The sequence below is a fragment of the Schistocerca americana genome, chromosome 1 (genome assembly GCF_021461395.2).
Source record: "Schistocerca americana isolate TAMUIC-IGC-003095 chromosome 1, iqSchAmer2.1, whole genome shotgun sequence".
NCBI classification, from domain to species: Eukaryota; Metazoa; Arthropoda; class Insecta; order Orthoptera; family Acrididae; genus Schistocerca; species Schistocerca americana.
In genome coordinates, this window is record NC_060119.1 from 488,624,442 (window position 1) to 488,638,665 (window position 14,224).

The 14,224-nt window shown below is 44.5% G+C and overlaps 1 protein-coding gene across 1 annotated transcript in view; it reads right to left on the minus strand.

Annotated features, from left to right (window-relative positions):
- Positions 1 to 14,224, minus strand: part of LOC124604397 — a 276,626-nt gene that overhangs the window by 27,003 nt on the left and 235,399 nt on the right. The window contains exon 3 of the mRNA XM_047136475.1: positions 7,295 to 7,343. Within this exon, the coding sequence (XP_046992431.1) occupies positions 7,295 to 7,343 (49 nt within the window). The remainder of the gene's footprint in view (positions 1 to 7,294; positions 7,344 to 14,224) is intronic.

Consider the following 14,224-nt stretch of genomic DNA (forward strand, 5'->3'; position numbering starts at 1 on the left):
ATGGACTGACGAGAAAACACTTCACCAGTGTATAAATGTAGCGCAAGCTTTTGGTTAATATTTCCAATTGCTTAAACAGATGCCTGAGGATGTTTGTGTGTTTCTTGCCTAACTGAACTGCATTAGGCGAGTCTCTCTGCAGTCGGGCTGAAAAGTATGGCAAATTTCTCCGACATAGAAGGAAATATTGTTAAATGGCAAGAACGCCGTTAGCCACGATCCTGCAATGGTTTTATTCAACCATTGTAAACCTAACGTGCGGTTGTTTATTGACAATTATTTTAAGATGAAGGGAGTCGCATGTTTCGTAGACATTTCTAAAAGCTATGTCTATCGTCGAACGTTTTCATTTAAGAAAGTTGGCTACGATCCGGATGCAAAACTTAGTTGAGGGATATTTGTTGGGACTCAGCACCAGCATTCAAGAATGAACTGGCTGGGTACTACTGTGCTGATCCGTTACATACGTACCCTCCCCTCCTCCCTCCTCTCTAATTTCCATTTGTAAATTATAGTGTTTTATGTACGTGTATGAGTCATTTTCCAGAACATGAAAGGATAGAAAATTATTTCTTGCACGATAAATTCATTAAAATTGTTCTACAGATTTCTATTCGACTGAACTTGGACTTAAATGCAAACGGTGCTGTTAAAAAACAGATACGCGATCTCAAAGACTATGAATTAACCTACAGTACCAGTTGCTTTCCACTGTTTTAATAAATGATTTCCTTCAGTCTTTCATCCTCACATTTAAAAACGCGTGGGGTTTCTTACTTCTGAATACTTATTTCAGTTACAAACCCATGTGTACCTTGCATGGCAGAAACTACCCCAAGCTTTTCCGAGTTCGCAGTTCGTCCACTCCTCCTAGAGGGGGCACCAACAGTAGCGTAGTAGATATTTATCTGCCAGAAGTATTATGATAATTATTCCGTGGTACGCGTAATCTTGTTATTAATTGTTTTGCAAAGACAGTGTACTATGCAAACTTCGGTAGTAAATGGATGAAAAACGGGAGAAGAAGTTGTGGATTTCAATAGCATGAAAGACATCTTCCATTAGGACAATGCATTGGCCCAAAAAAGTGCTTTGTGAAGGTGAAAACAGAGCGATCGAAAGAAAAAGTTGTTGGAACATTCTCCATGTACACTACTCACATATCATATTAGGAGTTTTTTTATGGCCGTAGTAGACACTTATTTTGCAGACTTTCCAGAACTGCACTTCAGGAATGGAACCTGGTCACTGGCAAAACTTTGCATTTACCAGAAAAGGGACGTCATCGAAAAGGACGTTCTTTTTTTCTACAAGACTACAGTCTTTCATTAGCAGCAAGGAAAGTATTGGTGTTATCGTCATAATCGAAGCATAATATTTCCCGCCGGCCGGAGTGGCCGAGCGGTTCTAGGTGCTACAGTCTGGAACCGCGCGACCGCTGCGGTCGCAGGTTCGAATCCTGTCTCGGGCATGGATGTGTGTGTTGTCCTTAGGTTAATTAGGTTTAAGTAGTTCTAAGTTCTAGGGGACTGATGGCCTCAGAAGTTAAGTCCCATAGTGCTCAGAGCCGTTTGAACCATTTGATAATATTTCCCAGTAACAGTAATTCTATCTACAACGTAGTACGGAGCATACCACTAGTTCCTAGAACGTTCCACAAACTGTCTCACTATATCCTCTACAGACTGACAGTCATGAAGTTTCTGACCTGTTTTCCTTGAGCGAGTCAGTCTGCTTTCACAGCATTACTTTTTGTCTGAATGAACATACTACCTTTTATTACTCAGTCATAAATTGTGTATACACACAGTAACCACTATTTTCTCTGACGAATCGCAATGCAATGGGCCGTCCTTTCGAAGGCCTTTCCTAAACAAAAACTGAGGAGCGCTCATGGTTTCAATTTACACCTGATTATGTTAATCAGCTGCTTTACACGAAAATGTGTTTTCAAAATGTATGCTAACCAATACAGTGGGGCTTCTTATTACGACAGGAAACACTTATGTCAACAATCTGTACAACACACACCTTAAGGAGTAACTTCCCTGAAGTAGCAGTAATTACGAGTATTATGGCGCCACAACGATGCACGTTGTATATTTAGCATATATACTTTCCCTTGGTGACAACATGATTTTTCATCGCTTTATTATTCTTCTTTTTCTGGACTAAAGACTAGATAAGGAATCGACGAGGATCAACAAAAATTCAGTTTTTTTCCAACTTGTTCCAATACCCCAGTATCCTTGCAAAGGAAAGAATTCAGTGAAAGCATACATAATCGTTTTGCAAAATGCGTTCATATTATCAGGGATATATTACTGCCGTGTTTGTTGACCAGTGTTTGATAATGACGCACCGTTAGCATACCAAACTTCATGAACTATGCCTCGATTCGGTTCGCATCAGAGTGTGTCTTCCGTGGATTTCAATAAAAGACAAAAGTAATGCTACAACTGATGGGAGTCCACGGGGGACACGCTGAATTCACTCTCGGCAATATAAGGGTGTTCAAATTCTGTTTCGTAAGAAGTCTTGATAAAAATTAACGAAATTCAAAAACGCCGTTGGCACTGTACTAAACGAAATATTGGCATCAAAATGAAGCATAAATAGCGCAGCAGTTGCAGAAATAATGCAGGCAATTTCTAGCTTCTCGTGCACGAGTACAGCGGAAGATCGCTGTGTATTTATGAATTAGATGGTTTGGCATCGGGACTGGTCCTATTACATGCAACCGCTAAATGGCTACACAACTGAATTTGATGGGCAAATGACGCTCTATTCGAAAAACTTTGTATAGGTGACTTATTGTGAAGTGCGTCAGCTACGGATCCAAGGAGAACTCGCCATAGGTCGCCCTCTGATCCAGTCGAAACTTGACAGGGTGAACATAAAAGGGCACTAACTGTAGCTTAACTGTCAACACTCGGTAGTTTCTGAGAACTGCGTGTAACCAACTGAGCGGTTAGTGCAGTGGCTAAGAGCACAGCTTCGAATTCCCGCGGCCCGTGTTCAAATCCAGTCTTATGTTTCTTCTCTCTTTTATTGTGGCTGAAATATGTGACAACAATGTTTGTGTGACCTCGTGAAATAGATTGGAATTATTGACAAAAGAAATAAGCGTTTCAAATATTACTGAAAGTAACTTTTACCAACACAACCGACAAGAAATATTATTAAAAATTCGAGAGGCGTTCAATAAGTAACGCAACACATTTTTTTTCTGAAAGCAGGTTGGTTTTATTCAGCATTCCAATCACCATATTACTCCCCACTCTTCTGGCTACGAAAACGTGTTTTTCAACATAATCCCCGCTCAATCCGACGTCCATACGCCACCTTTCTGGGAGGACCTATATCCCCTGATGGTACTACTATACTGGTCGACGTCGGAATCAACGTTTTAATGTACATTACCCTCCCCGTTATCTACATACTGCTTCCCACTGAATGCGTCCTTCCACTGAGGCAAACAGATGGAAGTCGGAATGTGCGAGATACGGCCTGTAGGGTGGATGCCGAGCCCAGCCGGCACACATACCTTTGAGTATCCCAACTGGTGGACGAGTGTGTCAGAAGTACCAACACAGGCGTCCAGTTGAGCACAAGGTGTTTGATTTTGAACCGTCGATCACCTCGAATAAGAGCGTCCGCACGTCCCGACATTGTAGGAGTCACACCTGTGTGCGGCTAGCCGTCAAGCGGGAGCTCGGACAGGTTTACGCGACGCTTGTGATGTTCCCTCTTTTTGTGTCTGAATGTGTTTGTGATACATATTGTCTTCAGGAACTCAATGGTTCTCTTGAAACATAACAGTAAGCAAAAAACTAAATACTAGATTTTACATGTTTTTAGTTTTCAGTTACTGCTAATTATAAACAATCTGTGGTGAATAATCTATTTTAATAAGATGTGAAATGCTCATTTCTTTTGTCAATAATGGCACTGCACTTCATTATGTCTAAAAACTATTGATGTCACGTATGTGTACTTAGGCGAAAGAGAAGGAAAAAAAGTAAGAAAGGATTCCACAACACAGAGCTCAGTAATTCGAACGTTTGTTCTTAGCCACTGCGATACAAACTCACTTGGCTACCCGCTGAGCGAACGGCCTGATGAAATGGCTTCCAAACTTTGACAATTTTGTCGGAAACTATTGAGTGTTGGGAGTTCGGCCAAAACAGGCGTCCCTTTATTTTCACCCTGCCACGTTTCGAATGGATCGGAGAGCGAGGTATCAAGAGCTCTCCTTGTCAAGATTTTTCGTACTGGATGAGCTGTGGTTGCACACAATCGCCAAGTCAACACCGTAATGTTACTGTCTCATGTACAGTTTGCTGCGGTCGCTGTGTATATTGCTTAACTATTTCCTCCCGTGATCAGAAGTACTAATTTATGCCGGTCAAACAACCTCAGAAAAAGGTGCACCAAAAAATCAGAAGCTAAAAGTTTCTCGACGAAACGATGGGTATGAAAGTTCTTAAATGTTCTTGACACAGAAGAAAAACAGGTTGAGTTATCTCACGTTTCCGGATTTAGACGAGGAGTGAAGATAGTGTAACATTGGTATTACTGTTAACTCTGAATGAACACCACGGTTAAGAATGCATTTCTGTCTGAAATTTGCCACCAAGTACACACCCGACGTCGCAGCAAGCGATTACCACTTCGCCTTGGACTTAAAACAATGGCTTGGTGAACAAGGGTATGAAGATGAAGAAGCTCAAAGCCACCGTGTTCGATTCTCAAACGAAGAATTTCTATGCATAGGGGCCGAATTAGCTAGTCCAACTTTACGGAAAGTGCTCAAAAGTGAATAGAGTTACGTAGAAAAGTGAACTTACATGGAAAAGTGAAGTAAATGTGTAAGAAAACCCCGATAAAGCTTTTTACTGGTGAGTATATAATAACCAAACAGCCCTTCCTATTACCATATTCTTACCTGTTGTGATACAGAGGTGAGCGCCTGTTTTTCAACCCTTGAATGTGCTCTCACAGTGCAACAAAGTTTCAGAGAACTTAATTCACAAAAACTGGAGCAGCAGAGCTGTTCTCGCCACCCACTGGAAAGCAAAATCAGGGAGTCCCGGCGTACATTTACGCAAAATACTACGCAGAAATGTTTCTAGCAGTGGAAGAAATACACTCCTGGAAATTGAAATAAGAACACCGTGAATTCATTGTCCCAGGAAGGGGAAACTTTATTGACACATTCCTGGGGTCAGATACATCACATGATCACACTGACAGAACCACAGGCACATAGACACAGGCAACAGAGCATGCACAATGTCGGCACTAGTACAGTGTATATCCACCTTTCGCAGCAATGCAGGCTGCTATTCTCCCATGGAGACGATCGTAGAGATGCTGGATGTAGTCCTGTGGAACGGCTTGCCATGCCATTTCCACCTGGCGCCTCAGTTGGACCAGCGTTCGTGCTGGACGTGCAGACCGCGTGAGACGACGCTTCATCCAGTCCCAAACATGCTCAATGGGGGACAGATCCGGAGATCTTGCTGGCCAGGGTAGTTGACTTACACCTTCTAGAGCACGTTGGGTGGCACGGGATACATGCGGACGTGCATTGTCCTGTTGCCGGCCGAAGTGGCCGTGCGGTTAAAGGCGCTGCAGTCTGGAACCGCAAGACCGCTACGGTCGCAGGTTCGAATCCTGCCTCGGGCATGGATGTTTGTGATGTCCTTAGGTTAGTTAGGTTTAACTAGTTCTAAGTCCTAGGGGACTAATGACCTTAGCAGTTGAGTCCCATAGTGCTCAGAACCATTTGAACCATTTTTTTGTCCTGTTGGAACAGCAAGTTCCCTTGCCGGTCTAGGAATGGTAGAACGATGGGTTCGATGACGGTTTGGATGTACCGTGCACTATTCAGTGTCCCCTCGACGATCACCAGTGGTGTACGGCCAGTGTAGGAGATCGCTCCCCACACCATGATGCCGGGTGTTGGCCCTGTGTGCCTCGGTCGTATGCAGTCCTGATTGTGGCGCTCACCTGCACGGCGCCAAACACGCATACGACCATCATTGGCACCAAGGCAGAAGCGACTCTCATCGCTGAAGACGACACGTCTCCATTCGTCCCTCCATTCACGCCTGTCGCGACACCACTGGAGGCGGGCTGCACGATGTTGGGGCGTGAGCGGAAGACGGCCTAACGGTGTGCGGGACCGTAGCCCAGCTTAATGGAGACGGTTGCGAATGGTCCTCGCCGATACCCCAGGAGCAACAGTGTCCCTAATTTGCTGGGAAGTGGCGGTGCGGTCCCCTACGGCACTGCGTAGGATCCTACGGTCTTGGCGTGCATCCGTGCGTCGCTGCGGTCCGGTCCCAGGTCGATGGGCACGTGCACCTTCCGCCGACCACTGGCGACAACATCGATGTACTGTGGAGACCTCACGCCCCACGTATTGAGCAATTTGGCGGTACGTCCACCCGGCCTCCCGCATGCCCACTACACGCCCTCGCTCAAAGTCCGTCAACTGCACATACGGTTCACGTCCACGCTGTCGCGGCATGCTACCAGTGTTAAAGACTGCGATGGAGCTCCGTATGCCACGGCAAACTGGCTGACACTGACGGCGGCGGTGCACAAATGCTGCGCAGCTAGCGCCATTCGACGGCCAACACCGCGGTTCCTGGTGTGTCCGCTGTGCCGTGCGTGTGATCATTGCTTGTACAGCCCTCTCGCAGTGTCCGGAGCAAGTATGGTGGGTCTGACACACCGGTGTCAATGTGTTCTTTTTTCCATTTCCAGGAGTGTAAATACACATGCGTGTGGAGAAAATGTGTCCAATTTAATGATAAGCGCCGCTGATTCAACATATATGGTAAGTACACAAACTTGCATAGCAAATTTTTTTCCGTACGCGCAAAATGATCCTTTCCCGTTGAGCGCAATAATACGTTTGTTTTAAACTCTTCGTCCATTGCCTCTGAACTGATTAATGCTGATGGAATTTGTCAGAGCGTAAGGTAGTTGGCCATGTCCATTAGAGTTACACAATGGTATACTGTGAAAAAAGGTAGGCAAACGATTATAGCTGCAAGCCTTCATTTGACTATAATTCTTTAAACCGACAAACAGATCCAATAAAATGTATTAATTAATTTCTAACAAACACGACAGTTACCGGTTGCGACTAAAGTGTGTTCACATATTTTACGGGAAAGTCTAAACTATGGTTACCCTATGCGGGGCATGCAGGTACTATGTTACTGCGTCGTTTTACCGAGATACCATCTGAGAAACAAAACATGAATATGTTACTCACCTCAGTCAGTGCGTGTAGCTGCCCCTCGTGAACGCATACACCCATGAACCTGTGTAAATAAAAGTAAGTAATCAATTTTTCAGTACTATATATCACTAGAATATCTATCATCATCTGTAAAACTCCTCAGCTAGCGATTTTTCTAGTTCGTTACATCTTTAGTTCAGCGTTTACCAAGACTCCAACAACTACGTGAGCTGTACCGAAATAGGAGGTCAGTTATCACCAAATTACAGAAGAAATGTTTTTACCTTGTCTATTAATACTACAGAGTGTATCTTCTGTATATAGTTATGGGACAAGTCTGCCAGAAGGTGTACCATTGAACGATGCATGCTTTCTTGAACGAATGAACAGAATTATTTCTGTCACGCAATGTAACGCGATCCTGTACAACTCAAATGTGTAACATCACAGGTTCCGTGGGTCTCCAGAATGATGTCTCATTGTGCAGTAGAGTGCGTGCTGATTCGAAACTTATTACAGATGTGTGCCGGATCGGAACTCAAATTTTGTACTCTTGCTTTCGCGAGCTAATGCTATACCGACTGAGTTACCCAGGCATGACTCACTTTGCAAACTTCTGTGACATAGGAGATTTGTTACTGGCGGAAGTAAAGCGGTAGCGGCGGAACGTGAGTCGTGCCTGGATAGCTAAGTCGGTAAAAGTATTTGCTCGACAAAGGTAAAGGATCTAGGTTCGAGTCTCGATCCGGCACACAGTTTTAATTTGGCACGAAGTTTCGTTGTCTCTCTTGTGAAACACAATTTACGGCGAAAAGATAGTTCATTACATCTAAAACTCAATTGCAAACTACTTGAAATCTCTGTAAAGTTGATGCAAATTAGAATTTTGCAGCTTAAAAAATAAAGAAGTAGTATAAGGAACATAAATTGGTTAACAACCGAAACAGAGATGGTTGCTGTGTGGGAGTGAACGTGCTCGTCGTCACAGCGAATGCAACGGCCTGACACGTAACATCACTGGGATTTCTTCACATTTTGTACTCGCTGTTGACGTTATAGTCGAGCACAAGATGGCAAGTCGTAAAGTACTGGCGCTTCTGATTGTGGACAGCTCGTGTGAAATCACCGCATGGGGAACACAGAGGTCATGGAAGACTGGACTACATTCGGATAAAAATACTGCGCCATAGCCAATTACCGTCAGCAACACGTTGATGAAAGGATCCTGGATTCCAACAGCGGGTACACACACAGTGCCGCAAATCAATAGCACGTTAACTGCTGGACGAAGACGACGACGACGACCTGAGATGAGTCATACTAGCCCCATCTACCATCTAGGTATGGGGTAGCTCTGTTCACCGTCGTGCGTCAGTAGGCACAGAGGCAGCTTGAGAGCAAAAACACCGCCAATCGACCGCTCTAAGCATAGAAAAATGATCACCTGGGCTAAAGAGTCCTGTAGGTGCACAAGAGCTGGAAAAACCGTAAGTGACGATCCACCCGGCTTGCCTTTATGGTTTGTTGATATGTGATGGAACGGAACCCCTGGTAAGTCTGCCATGGATCTTACCATCGAACGATACACCATTCTACTGTCCATGATGTGTACCCTATTGTGCAGCTACAGTCCTCCGCAGGTTGTCTGTATTTCAAGCTAAACTCTGCACCACCCCATTCCTTCCGAATTCAGTCGGAATTGACCGAGGTACGCATCAAGGGCATGACTGTGCATGTGTTGCTCCTTAGATCACCTGAGGTCAGTCAGACTTACCAGACCTATGTCGCTATCGAGGGGGACGCACGCGCCTTGAATCCAGCTCCTATAATTCTCTGTGAGCTACAGTTAGCCAAATGACGGCCATGAATCACAATAACTTCCGAACATTTTGACTTTCTTGCGTAGTTCGTGTCACGACGCCTAACAGCTATAATCAGGATGGAAGGGAGTGCTACACACTGCAATGCAATTTATCGTTAATGTACATGTGCAAGACAATTTTTATTTGTTTTATGTCCAGGGCCTTACTACTCAACTACGATGGTTTTGGTCGCATGTATGGCTTTCCGTGTTTCGCCACCCATGTAAAAGTTAATTTGAAAATAGGTTTTAACAAAAATTAACATTCTCTGTCTTGCAATAATGTCTAGTAGTTGTCTTCCGGATACAACACGGCTCAGCGTACGGATTTTGGGCTCTTCAGGGATTTACGTAAGGGAAACAAGATTCCACGTTACGCAGTGCCATCTTTCAGGAACAGTCATCCGAATTCACGAGACTATATATTTTACAAGAATGAAAACTGATATTTAAGGTGCATCTTAACTTAAGCATCGAAAGTAAAAGTTTATCTTGACATCAGCTGTAAGTCGGCAGTTACTGTGATTGCCAGTAGAGGTCTCCTTTTTGCTGAGCACCGAGACTCCTGCAACGTAAGAGGGCGTACAAATATCGCTTTACACAATTGGCCTCCAAGGTAGCCCGACCTCAAGGTACGTGTTTTTTTTTTAAATTATTTTATTTATTTGTTTATTTTTGCGGAGGTTTGTGAAAGGCTCTGTCTATGTGCTTTCCTTTCAACTGCACCTCAAAACCAGTGAATGTAGTAACTCCAGTGCGCTTGCATAAATATGTCAAGAGGGTAACTGTCGCCTAGAAGTGCGTCATGTGGCCGATGGAGGCCACACTGAACATTTAAGAAAGGTAAGTGAATACTTTGATTCTAAACATAATTGTAAAAAGTACCTCAAGATTCTAGTGAATGTACATGAAGGACATACCCTCGTAAAAGGTGATGGTTCTTTTGGAAAGTAATGCAACGTTTGGCCCTATGTAAACTTTAAAATTCACCCCAAGTTTCACTTTAAAATTTACCCCAAGTTTCTATCTCTGTTTATGTAGAAAGAACGGTCTTGTGAAATGAATGAACCTTTTCGAAACATGCTGTGTATGGACTCAGTCTGAGGTAGATTAGGCCCTTCAACATTTTCTGTCATGAAACAGGTCAGATCCTCTCTTACACATCTGCTTAGAGATTTATCCTCTCTGCATATGACGAGTTAATCACTATGTCGCACCTGCTGATGCTAACCCGACCCAAAGAGTAATTCCCTGTTTTGAACTAAACGACAAGAGCATCCGATGGCGAGGGAACTACACTGAAGCGCCAAAGGAACTGGTATAGATATGAGTATTCAAATACAAAGATATGCAAACGGGCACAATATGGCGCTGCTGTCGGCAAAGACTATATAAGACAACAAGTGTCTGGTGCAGTTGTTATATCTGTTACTGCTACAATAATAGCAGGTTATCAAGATTTAAGTGAGTTCGAACGTGGTGTTATAGTCGGCGCACGAGCGATGGGCACAGCATCGTCGAAGTAGCGATGAAGTCGGGAGTTTCTCATAAGATCATTTCACGACAGTACCGTGAGTACCAGGAATCCGGTAAAATGAAATCTCCGACATCGCTGCGGCCAGAAAAAGATCCTGCAAGAGCGGGACCAATGACGACTGAAGAGAATCGTTCAACGTGACAGAAGCGCAACCCTTCCACAAATTGCTGTAGATTTCAATGCTGGGCAGCAACAAGTGTCAGCGTGCGAACCATTCAACGAAACATCATCGATATGGGCTTTCGGAGCCGAAGGACCACTCATGTATCCCTTGATGACTGCACGACACAAAGCTTTACGCCTCGCCTGAGATCGTCAACACCGACAGTGGACAGTTGATGACTAGAAACACGTTGCTTGGTCGGACGAGTCTCGTTTCAAACTGTATCGAGCGGTTGGACGTTTACGGATATGGAGACAACCTCAAGAATCTATGGATCCTGCATGTCATCAGGGGACTGTTCGAGCTGGTAGAGGCTCTGTAACGGTGTGGGGCGTGTGCAGCTGGAGTGATATGCGACACCTGATACGTCTACATACGACTCTGATAGGTGACACGTACGTAAGCATTCTGTCTGATCACCTGCAGCATGTCCACTGTGGATTCCGACGGACTTAGGCAATACAAGTAGGACTATGGGACACCCCACATGTCCAGAATTGCTACAGCGTGGCTCAAGGAACACTCCTCCGAGTTTAAACACTTCCGCTGGCCACCAAACTTCCCAGGCGCGAACATTACTGAGCATGGGATGCCTTGCAACGTGCTGTTCAGAAGAGATTTCTACCTCCTCATACTCTTACGGATTTATCGACAGCCCTGCAGGATTAATGGTTTCAGTTCCCTCAAGCACTACTTCAGACATTAGTCGCGTCCATGCCACGTTGTGCTGCGGCACTTCTGTGTGCTCGCAGGGGCCCTACACCATATTGGGCAGGTGTGTCAGTTTCGTCGGCTCTTCGGTGTATAACTGTGGACACATGACCTAAAAATATTCATGTTTGGGTTGAGGTTTGATATATACAGTGATGAATAACCAAATACGAAATCTACAGAGCGATTCACGAAGATATGTAAATATTTTAATCTGTTATCCTACAAGATTTTGCCTGAAATTTACCGACTTTGCTAATATGAAGCCATCGCAAAACTGTACGATGTGAAAGAAAAGCACGAATTCCATTTATTTTGTTGTTATTGATCTGGTGAATCTAATAAAATACACACATCAAAAAAAGGTTGAGCATCACCCTAGTTCTCAGAACTCATGAAGATAGACGTTGACCGTGGATACTGTATCACAGACACAGTCCCTTTGACTGTTCAGAGATGTCACTAAACCCACCCAAAGATGTAAATAGCCATGCATGAGCAGCGACTATTAGAAGGAGAAGGTCCGACAGCCGATCAGTTCCAATCATTCCACCAGGAAGGAGGTACACGGCTCGTGTTGTCTGTAGTTCAATCATGCCTAGACGCTCAATATCGCGGTTCGATCGCGTTCGCATTGTTACTTTGTGCCAGGAAGGGCTCTCAGCAAGGGCGTCTCTGAGTGAGCCAAAGAGATGTTGTTCGGACATGGAGGAGATACAGAAAGACAGGAACTGTCGATGACATGCCTCGCTCAGGCCGCCCAAGGGCTACTACTGCATTGGATGACCCCTACCTACGGATTATGGTTCTGAGGAACTCTGACAGCAAGGCCAGCATGTTGAATAATGCTTTTCGTGCAGCCACAGGACGTCGTGTTAGGACTCTAACAGTGGGCAATAGGCTGCATGATTCGCAACTTCACTTCCGACGTCCATGGCGATGTCTATCTTTGCAACTATGACACCATGCAGTGCGGTACAGATGGGCCCAACAACATGCCGAATGGACCGATCAATATTGGCATCACGTTCTCTTCACCAATGAGTGTCGCATATGCCTTCAACCACACAATCGTAGGTTTGGTGGCAACCCAGTCACGCTAAACGCCTTAGACACACTGTCCAGCGAGTGCAGCAAGGTGGAGGTTAACTGCTGTTTTAGGGTGACATTATGTGGGGCCGACGTACGCCGCTGGTGGTCATGGAATGCGCCGTAACGGCTGTACGGTATGTGAATGCCGTCCTCCGACCGATGGTGCAACCATATCGGCAGCACATTGGCGAGGCATTCGTCTTCATCGACGACAATTCGCGTCCCCCATCGTGCAAATTTTGTGAATGACTTCTTTCAGGATACCGTCATCGCTCGACTAGAGTGGCCAGCATGTTCTCCAGACAAGAACCCTATCGTACATGCCTGGGATAGATTGAAAAGGGTTGTTTATGGACGACGTGACTCACCAACCACCCTGAGGGATCTACGCCAAATCGCCGTTGAGGAGTGGGACAATCTGGACTTGAACTTGTGGAAAATATGCCACGATGCATACAGGCGTGCATCAATGCAAGAGAACGTACTACTGGGTATCAGAGGTACCGGTGTGTACCGCAATCTGGACCACCACCTCTGAAGGTCTCGCTGTATGTTGGTACAACATGCAACGTGTGGCTTTCATGAGCAATACAAATGGCGGAAATGATGTTTATGTTGATCTTTATTCCAATTTTCTGTACAGGTTCCGCAACTCTCGGAACCTAGGTGATGCACAACTTTTTTTGATGTGTGTCTGACTAAGACGTGTATCTGCAGTAGTTTTCCAAAAGCAAAGAAGTAATTTCGTAAAACTTATAATTTATGAACTACTTTGTCCAATCTGTTTTCAAATTCCGGACAACTGCACAAAGTTTTCAACAGCAGTTGTAGAGAATTTAATTTTGGAAAAATGATGGTAATAACGTTAATAGAAACTGTAAGAACGTGTCAGATAATCTGCTTTCATTCATGTTAAACCGGAAAAAACAAAATCAGTGTTAAGGAAGTTGTACAGTGTACATAAAAAACTAAGTCGTTTCAAGGTTAGGAAACGACTGAAACAACTCACTAACGGTTGCCAGAAATGACATAAACGTTTCTACATTCTTAATGAAAAGTAAACAAATTTACTTGTGTAATAATCTTTGCTTCTCTGGATGTTTATCTACATCGTACTTCTAAGCCACCTAATGGTGCGAGGTGGAGGGTACTTTTGGTACCACTATCTGATCCCTCCAACCCTGTTCCACTCGCGAATAGTCCGTGGAAAGAATGATTGCCGGTAAGCCTGTGTATTGGCTCTAATTTCTCAACTTTTCTCCTCGTGGTCAATACGCGAGATGTATGTGGGAGGAATTAATATGTTGTCTGATTACTCCTGGAAAGAGCTGTTCCGAAATTTCAAAAGTAAATCTCTCCGTGATGCACAACTCCTCTCTTGAAACCTCTGCCAGTGGAGTTTGTTTATAGCATCTCCGTAACGCTCTCTCGCCAGCTATACGATCCCGTGACGAAACGTACCGCTCTTCGTTGGATCTTCTGTATCTCCTCTTATCAGTCCTACCTGATAGGGATCCCCGAAAGATGTGCAGTACTGAAGAATCGGACGAACAAGCGCCTTATAAGCCACTTCATTCGTGGATGAGTTACATTTGCTTA